General features: G+C 50.0%; 1 protein-coding gene across 1 annotated transcript; it reads right to left on the reverse strand.

The window, feature by feature from the left end:
- Positions 1-19,390: 19,390 nt before the first annotated feature.
- LOC309887208 (feather keratin Cos1-2-like) lies at positions 19,391-20,139 on the reverse strand (the record flags this gene model as incomplete). Its single annotated transcript, XM_082778751.1, has 2 exons — positions 19,391-19,717; positions 20,038-20,139. The coding sequence occupies 2 exons, from the start codon at positions 20,137-20,139 to the stop codon at positions 19,391-19,393; spliced, it is 429 nt and encodes a 142-aa protein (XP_082634877.1).
- Between the last annotated feature and the right edge of the window lie 778 nt (positions 20,140-20,917).

Below are 20,917 nucleotides of genomic sequence, written 5' to 3' on the forward strand. Positions count from 1 at the left end.
CCTGGCCAGCCACCACATATTAATTGCTCAGTGTGATGTCCTATGGTACAGAATATCCATTTGGCCAGTTAAGGTCAGCTGTCCTGGTGCTGTCCCCTCCCAGCTCCTGCTGTACCCCCAGCCTGCCCACTGACAGGACAGTGTAAGAAGCTGGAAAGTCCTTGGCTTAGTGTAAGCACTGCTCTGAAACAATTAAAACATCAGCATGGTAACCACATTATTCTTACCCTAAATCCCAAACACAGCGCACTACCAGCTACTAGGAGGAAAATTAACTCTATCCTAGCTGAAACCAGGACACAAGGGAAGAGGCACTGAAACTCAGCTCCTCTCTCCTGAGCACTACTTTTCCTCACATTGCAACGATCGCCCTCTGTTATTGTCAATGTCAGGCCCCAAAAAGGACTATATCAGGACAGTTTGGATCTTTGGTTTAATTCAGGGTAACAATATTTGGAGTGCCTCAGTATGGCTTTCCACTGAGCACCATGTTCCTGTGAGCCCTTCCCATGGGCCCTGGGCCAGCAGCTTTGGTATGGAGGGCACCTTTTGCCTGAGTAGCAGCTGGCAATGCCAGAAAGCAGCTGGCAATGCCAGAGACATCCAGCCCTGTTCAATGCTTTCATTAAGGCCACAACCACTTGGAAGAGGGCACCCATGGCCAGTTAGTGCATGGCCCCCAACCAGGGCACACAGGTAGTAACAGCATAGGTCACAACTGGGCTTATAGAATCATAAAATATCCTGAGTTGGAAGGGAACCATAAGGATCATCAAGTCCAACTCCAGGCTTCACACAGGTCTACCCAAAACTTCAGACCATATGACTGAGAGAATAGTCCAAATGCTTCTTAAACTCTGACAGGCTTGGTGCTGTGACTACATCTCTGGGGAGCCTGTTCCAGTGTGTGAGTTCTAGTTCTCTCAGTGAAGAACCTCTTCCTGATATCCAACCTGAACCTCCCCTGTCACAGCTTGACTCCATTCCCTCAGGTCCTATTGCTGGTCACCAGAGAGAATAGATTGGCGCCTGCCTCTCCACTCCCCCTCATGAGGAAGCTGTAGGCTGCGATGAGGTCTCCCCTCAGCCTCCTCTTTTCCAGGCTGAATAGGCCAAGTGACCTCAGCCACTCCTTCTAAGTCTTCCCCTCTAGGTCCTTCACCATCCAAGTATCCCTTTTCTGGACACTCTCCAATAGTTTCATATACTTTTTGTACTGTGGTGCCCAGAACTGCACATAGTACTTGAGGTGAGGCCGCACCAGCGCAGAGTAGAGCTGGACAATCACGTCCCTCAACCAACTAGCAGTGCTGTGCTTGATGCAACCCAGGATACAGTTGGCCCTTCCGGCTGCCAGGGCACACTGATGGTTCATATTCAGCTTGCTATCAACAACAAAAACAACAACAACAAACAGATCCTTCTGTGCAGGGCTGGTCTCTGTGGGGCTGGTTCTTTGGCTTCAGAGAACATAGGCAGGCTAGAGAAAGGGGCTGACCAGAACTGCATGATGGTGCAAAGGAGCAAAGAAAAGGGTTTTCCTCTTGGGCAGGAAGCACCCCAGGAATAATGCAGGGTGGGGGCCGGCTGCCAAGGAAACAGACCTGCAGGAAAGGCTGTGGGGTGTTGGAGGCACTCAGCCGGACACGAGCCAGCAGCGCGCCCTTGCAGCAAAGGCAGCCGACGGCCTGCGGAGCTGGAGGCATCAGGGGGTGCCCCGCAGTGCATGGGGCCGGGCAGGTGGGGTGGGGGTGAGGCGGGGGCACAGCCACAGTCGGGCCGCGTGGGGTCGCTGCCGGTGCTTAGAAGTCCCCTTGCAGGGTCTGGAGTTAAACAGCACGGGCCCGAGCGAGCATCACAGCAGTCAGGTTTGGTTTCCTCCATCCTCTGTAGTTGTGTTTTAAGAGCTTGTTGCACAGGCTTTGTCCCAAGCCCAAATTCAGTACCTTTAGCGCTGAGATGACGTCCTGGCAATACAACAAGTATCTGCACTGGACACTGGACACTCTAATGACAGCTTTTAGAGTCCTGGATTTTGAAAAAAGGACTGAGTCGTTGAGGAGTTTGCTGCACTAGTCAGCGCTGTTGAAGGTCTGCCCTTGGTGCAGGATTCACTCCTGTCTGTGTGTGCTGACTGCTGAGCAGAGGGCCATGGTGGGGCATCCTTCTCTGCCAGCGTAAAAAAGTGTGTCTCTCCCTGGGGGAGGGGGCTTTGCAGCAGGCACTGTCAATGGAGATGTTTCCTTGCAGAGCCTTCCCCCTTGCCCAGGGAAGAGGTGAAGGATAACCAGACTGGCAGAGAAAGTAGGGCACCTGGGTCTAGGCACCTTTGCTTGTGCCTGGTCCTACCTCCATCCAGACAGCCCCTAGGGAAGAAGAGGACAAGGGCAGCAGAAGGAATCTCTTCTCCATTGACAGCAGAGGTGGATGCAGGCCTCTGTATCTGTCTGGGTTCTGGATGGCAGTGGGAGGCCACTGGGGACACTTGCCCCTTGCTGGGGCTGCCCCATTCAAAGAAGGGCAAAGAGAGGGAAGCACATAGTGGCCATGTTGGTGTCCTTTTGCCTTACCACTGACCGAGTGAAAAAAACTGGTCTTCAGAAGCCTTCAGCTGACTGTGCAAGTGTGAAACTCGCAGTGCTGAACAACCTGTGCCCAGCCATAGAGAACCTGGGGCACAGCAAAGATTGCCTGGATTCCTTTCTGACTGCTTTAACCACTAGTCCATCCCTCTCTTGAAAGCCTTGCTGGGGCAGAGGTGTGCCCCAAGGAGCAGCAGAGGGAGAGCTTTACTCCACCCTCTTTGCTGAGGTTCAGAGGCTGCTTTGAGCTGGCAGAGGAAGAACTGAATTCACAAGCTTGAGCTCCCTCTTTCCAGACACTACGTGGGCACGCTGTGAAGGCGACAGCGTGACATGGTCCTGCTTTTTCTGGCAGCCTTGATGGCACTGTCAGACTTTGGTGAGATGTGACATTCAGGAGGGCAAGCTGGGGGGAAGATGGCATCCCATCATTTCTGGAGGCGGGAAATTGGAGTCCTGCCTCCCTGGAAGAACTGGAAGCACTTTCTGTAGGGAGAGCAGAGGCTGAAGACCAGTACAGGAGACAGTCTGGGACATGTCAGAGGCAATGAGTATACAAGGATGAATGAGCTTCCGCATGTTTGCTTTGCACATGCCTAGCAATCTTATATGCATTGTTCATAGGTATGGATGGTGAAAGAGAGGTTGCTGCTAGGGAACAGAACAGAATGGTAGATAGGAGCTTGTGCCCTCCTAAATGTGCCTAGATGTGCCTGGATGTGCCATCAGCATGAATGTAATCCTTGGTAGACCTGGAAAGAAAGCTAAGTTCAGTCAAGAACTGAGATGCTACATGAGGACAAAGCAAGGACACATCACTTTGTGTGAAGTATGGAGTAAATGCTGTGGTAAGGAATGATGACATGAGGTACGGAAGGAATGGCTCATCTCTTGTGCTGCATGCAGGAAGAGAGACAAACTGTTAATAGAGCTGAGGGAGAAAGAGAGCAGATGGACTCAAAGCCTGGTGAGATACTGCTAAAAAGCAGGTAAGCTGACAGACTTGGGTATGGGAATAGCATCTGCAGAAAGAAGAGTGCATGTGTACTTAGCTCAGCATTTCACATCCCATGAAAAGGGAGATGGAGAGTGGAGACAGTGAGAAAATTGGTGAAATGATAGACACAGGATAGAGGGAGAGAAGACATACATCTTCAAGCAGTGCTGAGATGCTGTTCTGGCTTTGCAGGTCATGCACAGGACTCTGTGGTGCAGTTTGCCCAAGAAACTGCCATCGAGGTGGGACACAATGCTACTCTGCACTGCAATTTCTCCACCAGCAGCTCTCTTCCCAACATCTTCTGGTACCAGCAACGCCTGACCCAGTCCCCTCAGTTCTTGCTGCAGGTGAGCAAGTTCAAGTCTCATGTGCATTCCGGGAGGATCTCCTCTGTGCTCTCCATGGAGAACTCCCAGGTGCTTCTCCACGTGCAAGATGCCAAGCTCCAGGACAGTGCTGTCTACCTGTGTGCACTGAGCCCACACTGGTGCCCTCAGCTTGCAGCTTTATACAGGAAAGTGCAGGTGCTGTGAGGTGCAGTTCCCTCTCATCACAGTGTTATAAATGGCTCAGGATTCAAATTAGGATTAAATAAAAAAATAGGATTTATTGAAAGAATATAAAGGAATAGAGGTAAGCAAACAGCGCTGGGTGCACCGGGAGTCTCTGCTCCACCAGGACGCACACCAGTTACATCAAGCAGCTGATTTTTATGCTCCTAGACTAATACATATTCATTACTACTTCTAAAAAAAATAGATTATTAAAATTAGCTTCCGGGGTGCAGTCCCTCCTACTGGAGCATGCGCAGTCTCCTCTGGGGTCTCTTCTGGGGGTCTCTAGGGGTCTTTCATGCTGAAGGCTCGCAGTCTTCCTCTCCCCCTTTGTACTTACTGGGCACCATCCCAAGTTTACAGAACATCTTCTTCAAGTCTTGTCTCCCAGCCGCCCTTCAGCTTCTTTCTCCTTCCTCTTTATCTCTCGGCCCCCCCTAACCAGATACCAAAGATCGACATAGTATCCCATAACAGTCACTAGTTGTTATCAGTTGTTCTGAAACTCCCAGACACACGAGTAATTAAAACATTCTTCCCCAGCCATTCACAGACACATCTATAGCAGTGTTAGAAATAGAAATCCGGAATAACAAAAGAGAACAGGTTCATAAATTTAAGAAGTGATAAATTGACTAGAATGAGGGGGAGACTGGGACACACTGCATCTGTGGTTCAAGAATTAAATTGCCAGTGCAGGGCCCAGAGGCAGACAGGATTCAAACAGAATTGTTCTTTATGGACACGAATTGTTAAAACATTCCTCACAATAGTTTGCATGGAGCTCTGAGCTGAGCCTGCCCAGCAAGGACACCTGGGGCTTGTGGTGAGCCAGGTGTGAGTGGCAGCCCCTGCTCCTGATGCCTGGCAGTGTGGTTAGCATAACCAACAGTAAGGCAAATATCCATCATGTGGAAGGAGGCTGTTAATGTGCACCCCTGCCTCCTTGTCTCTCCTCTTCACTGGCCCCAGTGTGTGGAGACAGACATTGTTGAGGTGAGAAAGGGCATTGGTGTTATCAAGCCCTCCGTGCTGAGTCACCACAAGGGTGTGGGGAGCAGCTATTGACTGGGGGATTAAACCCATCAGTGTTATCAATACCCAGGTTCTGGGTTGGCAGGAGATGGTGACACCTGTTTGGGAGTAAGGAAGAATAACAACACAGCAAGCCCTGTCTATAAAATCAGGCAGCAGCAATTCCTAAGTGGGACTTAGTGCAGGACTGTTGTTGGAAGGCAAAGCCTGTGATCCCTGCTGGTCACGGATGTATCCACCATTGTCTTTTTCCTCTGAGGACTGAGTGAGCGACTAGTGTTCATTTATGTAAAGCCTGTTTCCAAGCTGTGAGTTTATCACATGGTGATAGGTGATCTGCAGAGGGTCTGTCCTGGTGACTAAATCTTATGTAACTGAGCCTCCTAAAAATGTAGTGCAACTCTACTCTGTGATAAACACTAGAAACTGTAGAAAGAACCTGCCTGTGTTCTGTAGTGTTGGGTGACAGAATTGTGAGTAGTCAGCAGGATCATTGTATTAGAATAATGAATGCTTCCCTTGACAAATGGGCCACACTGTGGAAGCATTTTCTTGGAAATGGATGGCATTATCCAAAGCAGGAAAGGCTAAGGTCAATAAGCCACCATCCAAATGCTGCAGGGAATTAACTAACTACATAGCAAGATTTGTAAGGTAAGGAAAGGGAAAAGGAAGGAAGGTGTTGGTTGTCAGCTGCAGTGTGGAAAATTAAGAAGGAATGGGCTGGAAGTTTAGAGGAAGAAAACAGAAGGTTGAAAAGGGAATTAGTTGCCAAAGATACAGATGTTTTAGCTTCTGCAGAGCAGTGCTTACATTCAGTCAAGGGCTTTTCAATTTCTCATGCCACCATCCCAACAACAAGACTGGAGGTGCAGAAGAAGTTGGGAGGGGACGCAACCAGGTAAAATGTCCAGATTTGTTACCTGGACTGCAATGAGCCAAACTACACAAAAGGTCAAGAGACTGTTTATTTCAGAGTTGCACAAGTCAGGGTACCCAGTGGTTTCCCACAAAGGCACACACTGCACATCCTGCTCATGCTGAGATTCATTGTCATTGTCATCTTCGGAGCTCTTCTGGGATTTTTCTTAGAAATGAACAACTCTATTCATAAATGCTGCTGTTGAGGCAAAGTCCATTTATATGACAACATCCTGCTTCGCTCCTACAGACTAGCCACAAGCTCCTTGCCACATTCCAAAGGATATGTATAGCACAGCTCTGTACAGCACAGCAGAGCTCTGTGCCTACTCAGGTGAGCTGCCATGCAGATCCCAAACTTCTCCATGAACAATCTTCTGTTTCGAGCCACAACAGGCAGGAAAGTTGATTCACTGCTCTGTGCAGTACATATTTTGGAGACAGAGAGAATGTTGACACTGCTTGGAGGGTTTGAAAGGAACAGTCAGGGTCTTCAGGGCTCAGCATGCAATTCCTTTGTATATTTGAGTCCTCCACTTTCACGATGTGCTGAGGGAGGTGTGGGGGAAGACAGCAAGATGGAGTTGGGTGCAGCCAAGCCAGACAAGGTTTTAGGGACGGTGATAGATGGGGCCAAAGCATCAGGGAAGCAAAGACTGTCAGGGCTGTGGCCTTGGGTAGTGTAGGGGGGTTTGTGTGGCAAGGTTTTGGTAGCAGAGTGCTGCACGGATGGCTTCTGTTAGAAGAGTCCAGAAGCTGCCCCATGTTAGAGAAGGGCCAGGTTCAGCCTGCTCCAAAGTGACCAGCCACTGCCCAAAGCAAAGCCAAGCCAAGCCAATAAGTGATGGCTTGGCAGATGTAAAAAATAGAAGAAGAAAACAAACAAACAAACAAACAAACAAACAAAAAAACTTTAACACAACAGCAGCTGGGAGAGTGAGGAGTGTAAAATGGCCCTGCAGACACCAAAGTCAGTGAAGAAGGAGGGCAGTAGGTGCTCCATGTGCCAGAGCTGAATATCCCCTGCAGCCTGTGGGGAGGACCATGGTGGAGCATGTTGTTTGCCTGCAGCCCATGGTGCACCATGGTGGAGCAGGTTTCCACACTGTAGCCCAGGGAGAAGACCACAGTGGAGCAGGTGGATCTGACCTAAGGAGGCTGTGGCCTGTGGAGAACCCCCGCTGGAGTAGACTCCAGGCCGGACCTGTTGCCTGTGGAGAGGAGCTCAAACAGGAGAAGGTGATCTGGCAGGAGCTGCTGCTGATGTTGGTGCAGTGCGCTCCTGATGGATGGAACCTTGTGGTACAGACCCATATTGGAGAGGTTTTTGAAGAGCTGCTGCCTGTGGGAAGCCCATGCAGGATCAGTTCAGGAAGGACTGCATCATATTGGTGGGACCCCATTTTGGAGCAGAAGAATAGAGTGACCATGAAGGAGTGGCAGAGGTGAAAGTGTTATTGACTGACCACAGCCCCTATTTCCCCTTTCCCCTGCCTTGCTCAGGGGGAGGAGGTGGATGAGGGTGGATAGGGGGAAGGCATTTTTATTTGTTTTATTTGTTTCTCACGTCTCTAGCTTGTTAGCAATAGTCAATAAATTTCTATAATCCCCATATGATGAGACTGTTTTGGCTGTCATGACAATTATTGAGTGATATCCCTGTCCTTATCTCAACCCTTGAGCCCTTTTCATTGTATTTTTCCCCCTTTCCCTTTGAAGAGCAGGAGTGAGAGAGTGGTTGTACTGGAGCTCATTTGCCCACCTGAGTAAAACCACCACAAGTGGGTGCCTCCTGTGGCACATCAGAATGTGTGGAGGTGACCCACTGATCACACATCCTTTTCCCTGCTGACTCCCCACCCCTTGCCCTATGGAAGAGGTTGTCCTTGTCCCTTCTGGGATTGTGGCATCCCACACCCTGCTGGAGCTGGGTTTCTCTTGCAAACGCTAGGCTATACCACCAGAACAGGACAAGGCCAGAGCCCCTGTACAGAGCTCCACTCTACAGAACAGCAGAGCTCTGTGACTACTCAGGCGAGCTACCATGCAGATCCCAAACTTATCCATGAACAATCTCCTTCTGTTTTGAGCCACAACAGGCAGGAAAGTGGATTCATTGCTCTATGCAGTACATCATTTTTTGGAGAAAGAATATTCACACTGCCTGGAGGGTTTGAAAGGAACAGTTGGGGTCTGCAGGGTTTGGAGTGTCATTCCTGTGGGTGTCTGAGTCCTCCACCTTCATGATATGCTGAGGTATGGGGGAAGACAGCGCAATGATCCCAATAGTTGCCAAGCCTGACAAGGTGTTAGTGGTGGTGATAGAGGGGGCCCAAGCATCAGGGAAACCAAGACTGCCACGGATGTAGCCCTGGGTGGGTGCCCCCTGTGGCCTATCAGTGTGAGTGCAGGAGACCCACTGATCCCATATCCTTTTCCCTGCTGACTGCCCACCCCTACAGAATTGGTTGTCCTTGTCCCCTCTGGGCTTTTAGTACCTCACACCCCATTAGAGCCAGGTTCCTCTTGCAAAAGCTAGGTTATCCTGCCAGAACAGGACACAGACAGAGACACTGGGCTGCTGCACAGCATGGTTCCTCCCTTCTTTATGGGGATGTGGGAGAGAACCTGGGGTATCCTCTTGTCTCAGGGGAAATAGGAACATCCCCATGGCGCTGAGGATGCCAGAGATAGATGCCACAAGCTCAGTGGGGAAAACTCCCCTGACATCTGCCGTTGCCAAACAGGGCGTGTGCAGAAGAGAAGGCAGTTGTAGCTGGGGAGGTGAGGACCCCATTAGGAAAGGAGATGAGAACAGCCTCTTTCCTTGATGTGCCCCCCCCCTGCTCCCAGGGCTACTCATTGTGAAAATCCTCAATGGTTGCTCCTGCTGGAATGGGGAGAAACCCCAAGGAGCATTTTGGGCACAGTCAGAACAAATCACTTCTCATTGCTGCATCTTCCCTTGTTCCCCCAGCAGAGTCATTTCCGGCAGCTCTGTTCTCTTGGGGCTGGGAGTTGGTTTTCTGACTCTCTCTCCCGCAGCAAACAGGAAGGTCGGTCTCAGCATGCAGCGTGGGTATCTCATCCTCACTGCTTTCCTGGGGCAACTGCTGGGTAAGTGCTGGCTTTTAATCAAGGCATAAATCTTCTTTTCCCAGGAAGCTCTCATCAGCATTACCTCATTTATGTGGGGAACATATCTTGATTCACAGGGAAATGCTGTTTTCCTCCCATTTTTGACTCTGCACCACTTCTCTCAAGATGCTGTTATTCTTGGAAATGAAAAGAAAAGACAGAGAGGAGAGTCCTGAATCCCATCTCCTGTTTTTCTCATCCTTTCAGTCCATTTCTCTCTGCCTTTCTCCTCTATTCCACCTACTGTAACCAGAGGAGATTGCAGCAGTCTCTGCAGTCCCACATTTCTTCCTTTCCTATGGAAAGAAGCAAGATCCTGTCCAAGTGGATACAGGGACAATTAAGCTCTTCTCTCTTGAACATTACCAGTGTGTCCAGTCTGTCTTCTGCCTGATGTGTTCCTGCCATGTCCTCCAATGTCCTCCCACTTGTCAGCACAGCCAAGGCTCCCTCCTGACACCACTCACCTCAGCTTTGTGTGTACTAATGGGCCTTGGAGCCCCCAAGGATGACTGGGATGAGGAAGCAGGTTGAACCTTTTCCAAGAAGCTGCAGGCCCCTCAACCTGCTGGAGGGTGTTGTGTATGTGGGTGACAGACAGTGCCCTGGTCCTCTGGGCAGAAGGAGAGCAGGCAGGAGGAGCAGCTAAATAGCACAGCTCTCCTCAGGGTCCACTCTGTCCAGGGAGCTCTGCCCCCAAACCACCTTGCTGTGCCCAGGCCTTGGGATCTTTCTGCCCAGCAAAGGACAGGAGCCTTATCCCCCACAGGTCTGAATCAACTCCTGTTTGGTGGCCTGGAGGCTTCCCTGCAGAGCTATTGACCTTCTGTTTCTTCCAGAAACCATGGGACAGGTGTCTGTCACCCAGGAAGAAGGACAAGTCTCCGTGGAGCAGAGAAACACCTTCCAGACCAATTGCACGTACCAGAGCTCCAACTTTTATAGTTTGCTCTGGTACCAGCAGAAGAAGGGACAAGCCCCTCAGCTGATTTCAAATCAAGCAATAGCAGGCACCAAGCAGAACGGCCGTTTTACCATGGAGCTGAACACTTCAGAGAAATCCAGTGTTCTGCGGCTGAAGGAAGTCGAGCTCTCTGACAGCGCCTTGTACCTCTGTGCTGTGAGTGACACCCTGGTACAGGGAGCTGCCTTGGCTGAGCAACAACACCGTTGAGGGAGGGGATATGTCTGTGCAAGGCAGAGCTTTGGGATGGGGCCCTCAGTTCTCCCCTGTCAGCACTACTTCCCCTGTTCACCCCAAGATCAGCCAGCCAGATCCCTTTCCCAAAGTGGCTGGTGTCTGTGGCTGTGGAGAGAGGGCTGACCCTGACTGGATGACCTGGACCTCAGTTTTTCTCCCTTCCTGGGCTCCCAGAGTAAAGCAGTCTTCTGGCAACCAGGACTTACCCAGTGGTTGCTCTCAGCCTCTCAGCCCCAGGGTGAGTAAATTCCTGCCAGTCCATGACTAAGTAGCTTGCTTCAAGCCCTAGCTATCCCAGCCCAGAGACCCCTAGAAGAAGTTCTATTAGAGATTTGCATGGTTCTTCTCTCTCTTTAATGAATCAGTAAATGACCTGGTTTTGCGTCCCAGCCACCAAGTTATCTCCAGACCTTCAGCCAGCCCATGTGCAAGGCCTATGCCTGAGGGATTGAACAAAACACATAGAACATCCCTGATTGCCAAATGCTCAAGAGCTCTCCGTGTTCATCACAGTAAGCAATCATATTGAGATATAAATAAAGACCTACAACATGCTGGGGTCATTGCTGTCTCTTCAAGAGAGCTGGCAAAATCTATCATCCACATCTGCTGCACAGGGAGCAGTATCGTAGTGACCAGCTCCCATGGTAGTAGGGGATTGCATGTCTGAGACAAGCCAGGTGTCCTGCAGGCTGCAAATGCTGAGACCAGGCAGGAGAAACATGGCTGTGCTGATGAAGCCTCCTCTGTCTTACAAACCATACTTAATGTGGTGTTTTGATGTCCTCAGACTCAAGGAAGGTCTTCTGTCTGCTTGCAAGAGCAAGAAGCAAAGCAACCCAGAAAGAAAAGTTCAGCCCAGTGATCCCCCTTGTGCCAGACAGATGCTCAGCTTAGTGGGTGTTTCATTGAAGCTCAGCTCCCTGGTGCAAACACAGCAGCAGCACCCACCCACAGTTTTCTCTGCTTGCAAAGAATACTTTCCAAGATCTTCAGCTAATGGTTAAATTACCTCTAACAGTGTGGTTTGACTTTCAAAGCAAGCAACAAAGAGTAGGGCAATTAAGAAACCTATGTCCCCAGGAATTACCAGTCCTGTATTGAGTTGCAACACAGGACAGCCATTCCAGGGCAATGGGCCATCCCAACAAAACAGAAATGTTTGTCAGAGATCTGCCTGGAACTCTTTCCAATGGTCTACCTCACATCTCAGCCGTAGCAGGGCAAGACCTTCACCTGGGTTAAACTGGTTACTTTTTCTTGCAGCTGCAGCTGACTTCATTCCTCTTACACCAGGAAAGACAAATAGTTTACCCCAGCACACTTTGGATCCTCCCTCTTGCCTGTATGGTTGATTCCTTCTGTACATGACGAAGCTGTACCAAGCAGAGCCATACGTGGAATCCTAAGAAAACAGTGCTGTAATCAAGCAAGAACAACGCACCCTGCTGATGGGAGCTGTTACAGATGTAACCTGTCTGTAATGAGAAAGTGCTGACATCAGATGGCAGTTAAGTACTGACAGGAAAAAAGTCTGCCAGCTATGGAACTGGTCCTGAGCATCCTTGAAGTACAGCTGAGCACTGGAGAACTTGCAGACATACTGAAGTTACCCTCAACAAAGGCAAAAGAAGAAACACAGGCACAACGTCTTTCCTGAGAAGGAGCAAAACTGTGCAGAGAGGGCTGACCCTGACTGGCTGACCTGATCCACAGCAGGCATTTTTTTTCCTCTTCCAGGGCTGCCAGATCCTGCTTGGAATCAGGACTCCCTGCAGGGGCTTGCTCTCAGCAAATTCCTGCCAGCCCATGACTAAGCAGCTTGCTTCAAGCCTTCGTCAACAGTCTGGCCTAGAGACAGCTAGAAGTTCTAACAGGGATTTACAGGGTTCTTCTCTCTCTTTAATGAGTCAGTGAATGAACTGGATTTGCATCCCAGCCACCAGGTTATCTCCAGACCTTCAGCCAGCCCGTGTGCAAAGCCTATGCCTGAGGGAAAGAAAACACATAGAGCAACCCTGATTGCCAAAGGCCCAAAAGCACTCCATATTCATCACAATAAGCAAGCAGAGAAAGACATAAAGACTTACAACCCGGTGGGGTCATTGCTGTCTCTTCAGGGGAGCTGAGGAAATCATCCACATCTGCTGCACAGGGAGAAGTGTCATAGCGACCAGCTCCCACGGCAGTAGGGTATTGCATGTTTGGGTCAAGCCGGGCATCCTGCAGGCTGCAAAAGCTTAGACTGGGCAGAAGAAAAATGGCTGTGCTGATGAAGCTTCCTCCATCTCACAAACCATGCTGAATGTAGTGTTTTGGCGTCCTCAGACATCAAAAGAGCAAGAAGCAAAGCAACCCAGAGAAAGAAAAGCTCAGCCCAGGCAGCTACCAGCAGGGGGTAGCAATGGGCCCTCTTTCCTCTGTGCTCTAAGTGAAGTCAGGATGACCGTAAGGCTTGTCTCAGCAGGGGTCTAATCAACCCCCTGGAATCAAAGCCCCAGTGAGTCTCTGGGGACATTAGACACCTCTGTATTAACAGTGCCTTCCCTCCTGTTCTTGCCTGGGATTATAGACTGGCAGTCTTGGTACCATATGTCCTGTACCTGCTCAGTCCCCCTGGAACCGACGGTGCCTGTAGTGCTGCTCTCTTCTCCAAGGGCTTGTGTGTCCTTTCTTCCCTTAGCACAGAAGAGGCTCCTCAAGGGAAATGCCTCCATGAACAACTGCTGCAGAAACTCCCCTCACAGGGACAGGCATAGTGCCTCACTATAAAGTCAGTGGCTTAAGACAAAGGAGAAGGTGCAGAAAGAGCCTCTGCTCTGGAAATCTTCTCCCCATGCATCTCTGCACAAGGCAGCTTTTGCCATTTTCTGTTCAAAAAGCTCATGGTCCATTCAGATCTATGGGCTCTTCTCCATACCAAGGGCTGGAAGAAACAGGACAGAGACTCACCTGAGCCTGGAATTTCCATGCAAAAAGCTTCTTTGTCCTCTGACTTCTCCCCAGAGCTCTGGTAGAAAGGACCTTCCCTCAGTGGGTATGTCAAGAGAACATAATGGTGCTGGCACACAACTTCAGCAAGATTCAGATTCCCCCTGCCCACAAGGAGCAGGGAATCCCTGAGTGGGGAGAAGCATAGGAGATAATCCGTTGTTTTCTTGTACTTTAAACAGTTCTCTGTGACTTTGTCCACAACTGTATCTCTAAGGGGCAGTGCCTGAAAGAGCCTCATTTTCATCTGCCTTACTGTCATATTACTCTGGGAAGGACGAAAGGCCCTAATCCATGCTCACCATATCCCCTGCCAATGGGGATATGAAGAAAGAAATGAAGAATATGAATAAGATAATAATAAGAATATGAAGAAAGGCAATGCCTTTCTTCCTTGGTAACATGAGACCACCATGAAAAGGCTCATGTGGAGGCAAAGGGTTGGATGCAGAAAATGTTAATGACTCTGACAAGGGAGATGGGGTCACTTCTAGAGTAGGCTGTCAGTGCAAACAGAACCAGGAGGTGCCAGAAATCTGTGCCCATCACCCATTGCAGAGATCCCACAGGACATCCATCTGCCTCCCTACAGAGGGAGAGGGACCAGCAGGTCCCCCAGAATGGGTATGGGTGGCATTATGGCCCAGAAGAACAGAAGAGTGGGAAGATAGTGGAAAGAGTAAAAGACATGGAAGATAGGCTTTGGCCATATTTTCAGAGACTTCCATCTCCCTTCCTTTTGAGAGGGGACACTGGATGCTCAGTCTCTCAGACATCATTGGCCAGAAGTTCTGTCCTCAGTCTGTCATCACCTTCTGGGTTCCCAGGGGTCCTCGTGTGGTGTGTCACCAGTACCTTTAGCGGGGGGGCACCTTCTGCCATAGTAGTGGTTGGAAATGCCAGAAAGGTCACAGTACCCAAAGGTGATGGGGACTCTGTCACAGCTGAGGATGCTTCAATCAGCAGTGGAGATGGAGGATCCCACAATGGTGTTCTGTGGGTAAGAACTGAGGATGGACCCAGGCAGAGCCACGATCAAAGGAGAGGGCTGGATGATGACAATGGAGTTCTGTCACTGCCTGACACAGGACTCATTGCAACTGCTGGCCAGTGGGATTGGGCTAGCATGGCAGGCACTGGTCGTAGCAGAACACGTCAGGGGGCAGGAGGTGCAGCTGGGAGAGAGGGCAGAGAGGAAGCAGAGCACAGCGACATGTGGGGAGCAAAATGTCTTCATCAAGACATGATCCGAAAAGAGTGGCCAGGACCAACAAGGCTCCTGCATCTCTCTTAGATGACAATCCATCTCATCCAGGTCCCACATGGTCTGAGTCACACCTTTCCCAGTCGCTCTCTCATGACCACCATCGCCAGGACCCATCATAACAGGCATTGGCATTAGTTGAAAAGTACATGTGAAAGGGCTTCAGACACACTAGGTTCCCAAGAAGAAGGAGATGAGGGGGTCAAGGAGCAGGATTGGCTTTTCTGGTGGCCTTGCACTGCCCCAGGACCAGAGGTAGCCTCCACAGAAGTGATACTTTTCTGGGTGTTTGTGATGAATGGAAAACCTCCCACATACATGTAATGATGTGGGCTGTGGAGCTGTTTCCTGGATTATGCCATACCCATTCCCTTTTAGAAGCTTCTGCTGAGTACTGGGATGGACAGGCTTTTTGAGCCAGGATTTTTGAGCCAGGACTGAGTCAGTGGTGGCAGAGGACTCAGCTCAAGTGCCAGATGGGTCCAGCACAGGCAAGTGGTGCTTGCCTGGGGCACTTTGGTGGAGTTGTATGTGGCTGCAGTAACAGGAAGGGGCCCAGCTGCTCCCAGACCTGCGATCCTTGCCTGGTCACCTGAGGGCTTCCCTGCATGTGGACGTGCCATGTCTTCCTGTCTTCCTCTTTCCCTCCCATCCAACTTCCTCCAACAGCCCTACAGGGCTGGTTTCCAGGCAGGTGGACTGCACTGTGGGGTTTCCCTTCTCTTCCTCCTAAAGCTGCCCTCTGGAGAAATGGGTTGACCTCCTTGGACTCCTCTCTCTGGGCAGTCCCTGCACATCCCCCCACTGTGCTGTCCTCTCCTCTGGAGCCTTGTCCTGCTCAGAGTGCCACAGCCCTGCTCTGCCAGAAAGGTCCCCAGCATCTCCTCTGTCAGCTGCCTTTGGCCTCTGCCCCTACCCCATCGGGAATGTGTGCACACGCATGTGGAGCAGAGCCCTTGTGAACCCATCAGAGGCACTGAGTGTGCACATGTACCTGATGTCTGCATGTGTACACATGCATGGCCTCGTGTTCCTGTGTATGCGGTGTCTGCACCTGCATTTTTCAGGGCATCTATGGAACTGTGTGTGCATGCATGCACATGCATGTTTGCATGTGTCCATGGATCTGTGTGTGAAATGTGTATATATTCTTGGTATATGCTAGTGCAATGTGTATGTAATTCTCCTGATCCTAGGCATGTGTCCAGACTGTCCCAGTACCTATAGTGTCATGTCTGTGTGGTGGTGCCAGGTGCTGGTTCAGCCTCAGCCCCCGGTAATCTGAGGATATGTGTTCAGGACTGGAGTGCTTGGGTCTGCCTGTGGAGGGTCCCAAGCTTTGGCCAAGTGCCTCCCAGCACTCATCTGTCTCTGAGGCCATCCTGAAACAGGTAAAAACACAGTTCCATGAGTCTCAGCTGGCTCCCTGGGGATGAAATAGCCTTTATTTTCAGAGAGGCCTTTGTCTGATTCTGCAGCTACTGGGAGAGTAGGGCATGCCTGGAGAGATGAGGATAAGGGAGGTGGTGACACTTGGTCTGGGGAAAATGGCTTCAACAAAGCATCACTGACACTGTAAGAGTCCTGTGACATCTAGGACACCATCCCAATATGGCCTTGGCATCATATCCTGAAGGAAACATCACATGAGATACTTCTCAGCAGCAGCCCGTCCTCGTTATTCAGGCTTAGCTGAAGTGCAGTAGACCTTTCTCCACAGCCCCATAGTATACAGGAAATCAGGGGAATTCTATCATCACTTTCCATCAACTTAAAAATCTCTTTGAAACCTTGGCAATTAATTTCTATAAAATATTCCAAATTTTTCAGACCTACTTTGTAATTGGAAACTGCTTTGAGATAAGAAGGCAGAAACAGGGAAAAAAAATGAATCTGGACTTGACAGACTGTAATTTGTAGATGACTTCTGGAAGGGTCATGAAAAAAAGTGTGTAGATGTATACCTGGAGAAGGATGGATAGATGTTTGTATGGTTGTCTATATAGAAGGAGATTGTAAAGTAGAGAGGAAAGGTGGAGGGAGAATGAGAGTGGCAGTGATCAGGAGAGGCCGTGAGAAAAGCCACTTATGCTAGGAAAAGGCTTTTTTGTGGATGTTTACTACTGCTCTTATTGCAGCATAAAACTTCACTCTGACATCATCTCCTGAAATCTTAGAGCCATGGCAAAGGAGATCAGGACTTTTGGGACTGAATTCGTTCTCCTGGGCTCAACAGAAAATTGCAGCTGGAACATCACCCTTTTGGTCATTATATTCTCCACCTTTCTCCTAATCCTGATGGGAATGATCTCCTCTTTGTTGCTGGGGGGAGTGCCTAGCACTTGAGGATCCCAACGTACTTCTTCCTCAGCCTGCTCACCTTCTTGGAGAGCTGGTATACCATTACCTTTTCTCCCAAAACACTGGAGACTTTCCATGTCTTCAGGAGAAAGAAACTTTTGTGTTTCCAGCTGCCTATTACAGTTATTTTTCCACTTCTTCTGGATATCACTAAATTTCTGATCTTCTCAATATTGAGCTCTGATTGCCACACACAAGGCATTGCATTACACCTCAGTCATGAGAAAGAAACTCTGCTTCCTCCTCTCCTTAGGAGCATGGATGCAGAGTGGATACCAGGAACACTATTGTCTGTTTCTGCTGTGGTGGTGGGCCTCTTCTGAGCCTGGCCTGGGGAGTACAATGCTGGGCGAGAACCTTGAATGTATCCTTTCTGCCCTCATCATCTGAAGCATGCTGCTTTTCATGGCAGACTCCTACATCTGCATCATCTTTGCCATTCTCCCTGTTCCATAGTCTTTCACTCACCACAAGGCATTCTCTTCTTCTGCCTCCCATCCCACCACAGTTCTGATTCTTTGAAGATCTTTCTGTCAATATTTATACTTTACTAAGCAGTCCATGGCAACTGACACTAGCATGGTTCAGGCACTGAAAAAGGCTCCACAGGGAAGTGGTTAAAAGCATCAAGCCTTTTGGGCTTCAAGAAGTGCTTGGAGCTTCTCATCAGCCAGCAACCCCAGGTCCTTCTACTCAGAGCTGCTCTCCACACAGCCTATAGATGTGCTTGGCATTGACTGACCAAGATGCAGGACCTTACACTTGGCCTTTGTTGAACCTCATGAGGTTCGCACAGGCCCACCTCTCAAGCCTGTCAAGGTCCCTCTGGATGACATCCCTGCCCTTCAGTGTGTTGTCCGCACCACACAGCTCGGTGTCATTGGGAAACTTGTTAAGATACACTCAATTTCACTGTCCATGTCACTGACAAATATATTTAAGAGTACCAGTCCCAATACTGACCCCTGAAAAACAACACTCATATCTGATCTCCCCCTGGACATTGAGCCATTTACTGCAATGTTTTGAGTGTGAACAATCAGCCAATTCCTTACCTACCACGTGGTCCATCTGTCAAATCCATGTCTCTCCATTTTAGAGACAAGAATATCATGGAAGACCAATCAAATTTTCTGACCAAGTAAAAAGTTGTTCTACATCTTTTTTATAACCCCCCTTTAAGTATTTAAAAGTTGCAGTGAGGTCTCTCAAGAGCCTTCCCATCTGTAGACTGAACAGCCCCAGCACTATCAGCCTTTCTTCATAGGGGAGGTGCTCTGATCATCTTTCCAGCCCTCCTCCAGACTCGCTCTAGCAGGTCCACATCCTTCTTGTTCTGAGGGCCCCAGACCTGGATGTAGCACTCCAAGTGGGGCCTCATGAGGATAGAGTAGAGGGGGCAATCACCTCCCTCAGCCTTATGGCCACTACTTCTTTGATACATCGAAGGAAGCAGTTGCCCTCCTGGACTGCAAGCACACACTGCTGGTTCTTGTTGAGCTTTTTGTCCACCAAAACCCCCAAGTCATTCTTTGCGGGGCTGGTCTCAATGAGTATTTCTCCTAGTCTGCAATCATGTCCAGTATTGCCTCAGACCAGGTGCAGCACCCTGCATTTAGACTTGTTGAACCTCATCAGGTTCATTTGGGCCCACTTCTAAAGCTTCCCCAGGTCCCTTTGGACGGCATCCCTTCTTTCAGTTGTATAGAATAGTCCATTCAGTTTGATGTCATCTTCAGACTTGCTGAGGGAGAACTTGATCCCAAAGTCTATGCTGTTAATAAGGACATGAAACAGTAACGTTCCAACAGCAGACCTGTGAGGGACATCAAAATTCCCACCAAAGCAACAACTTTCACCTTTGGCCATCTCTATGAAGATGGAAAGACCAGACAGAGACACCATCAGGATTCCTGCAAATGTTTATTGAGTCTCAGGAGGGAAATTAGGTGACTCCAAGAGGAGGCCCCGAGGGCGGAGAGCAGCAGGAGCAGACAAAAATCATTCTAAGGCAGAGCTGACACAGGGCATCCATCTAACTGGACGCACAAGTGGAGAGAGGATAGAAGGTCACTCCAGGCTAGTTTCTGGTGGCCTCACAGAGAGTTTGAAGGGGAGAAGAGGGCAACAAAGAAAAGAGAGAAAAAGAATAAGTGAGTGGAAAACAGGAAAAGTAGACATTGGTCATGTTGTCAGAGAAGCCAGGCTGGCCCCTTCCTATCTGTCTTTACAGGACAAGTCAGCTCCTCTTAAAACAACATAAAGTTTGTTCTTCTGTCCATTCTTGTCCAGCAGCATGTTCTGAGTTCCTGGGGTCCTGGTCTGGGGCACTGTCTGGCACCTTTAGCAGGGGCGGCACCTGCTGCCACAGTAGCGGCTGGTAATGCAGGAGAGGTCACAGCACCCAGAGTTGATGGGGACGCCGTCACAGCTGAGGATGCTGCCAACGGCAGCGGAGGTGGAGGATCCCACAGCCGTGTTCTGTGGGAAGGAGCTGAGGATGGGACCGGGCAGGGTCACCACCACAGGAGAGGGCTGGATGACGATGGTGGAGTTCTGGCACTGCCTGACACAGGGCTCATTGCAACTGCTGGCCAGCGGGGTTGGGCCGCACGGCTGGCATGGCTGGCACTGGTCATTGCAGGACATGTCTGAGGGCAGGAGGTGCACCTGGGAGAGAGGGCAAAGAGGAAGCTCAACATGGGCATGCGTGATGAGCAGCCTGTCACCACACTGAGAGGGAACCAAGGCACAGGCCATGCTGTGAGCTGGAGGGATTTGTGAAGGCTTCTTGGCCTCATCCTGCCAGGGCCCAAAAACAGCCACCAGGACCTATCTGGGTACAACCTAGACCACAGCCCAGAAGCCACCACAGTACAGATGGCCAAGCCTGCCTCCATGGCAAACCTTCTCCTCCCTTCCCTCTCCCACAAACAGCAGCCCCAGTCCTTTTGGAGAATGACCACGACAAGAAGGGGCTTCACACTCACCTGTTGAGTCTTCACAAGAAGAAGGCCAGAGAAGTGGATAAGGGAGCACGGAGATGGGCTGGTTTTTATAGTGGGCCTTAGCTGCCCCATGTCCAGAGGCATCCCTTGAAGCAGGGACTATTTTCTGACAAGCTGCTCTTGAATGCAAAACATCCCAGCTAATGATACAGGATGTGTGTTGCCTTCCTGTGATGCTGCTGTTTTTCATTTCCTGGTTTATGCTGTGCTTTTGCCTCAGAGAAGGCAACTTTTGAGTGGCAGCAACACATATCAATGTGGGCAGAAGACTCAACTCACATGCTGGAAAAGTCCAATAAAGGGAAATGATGTCCACCTGGGTGACTCCTTAGGGGCACTTTGGGACCCAGCTCCTGGCTGTGACCTACACCACTCTGGGTACCACATGAAATCATGGACTTCACCCAAAGTACAAATGCTGCCCAGAAACTCTGCTGGGGTTGCTCCCAGGTTGGCCTCAGTTGAATGCAGACTCTGTCACGTTCATGCACATGTTCCTCTCTTGTGGGCACTTGCCTGTACTGGGGCTGCCTGTGACAGACTCAGCATTCCCCACAGCAGCCCCTAGAGTGCTGTGCTCTGCACTTGGAGCTAGAACAGCATTGCCATCACAACCATGTTGGGGCTATGGTGGAGCAGTGCTGGCACAGCATCAACTCTCTCCAAGCCCCCCAAAGCCAGGAGGTGGGGGGTGGACAAGACTTGGGAAGGGGACATCACCAGGGCAGCTGACCTAAACTGACCAAAGGGCTATTACAAACTGGATGATGTCATACTCAGCAGTAAAAATGTGAAAGAGGAAGGAAAAGGGGGAGCTTTTATGTTCCACTCAAAAAACAGCTAGGCTTATTGAGGCTCTGCT

The sequence above is a fragment of the Aythya marila genome, assembly GCF_965140915.1.
Source record: "Aythya marila genome assembly, chromosome: 25".
NCBI lineage: Eukaryota > Metazoa > Chordata > Aves > Anseriformes > Anatidae > Aythya > Aythya marila.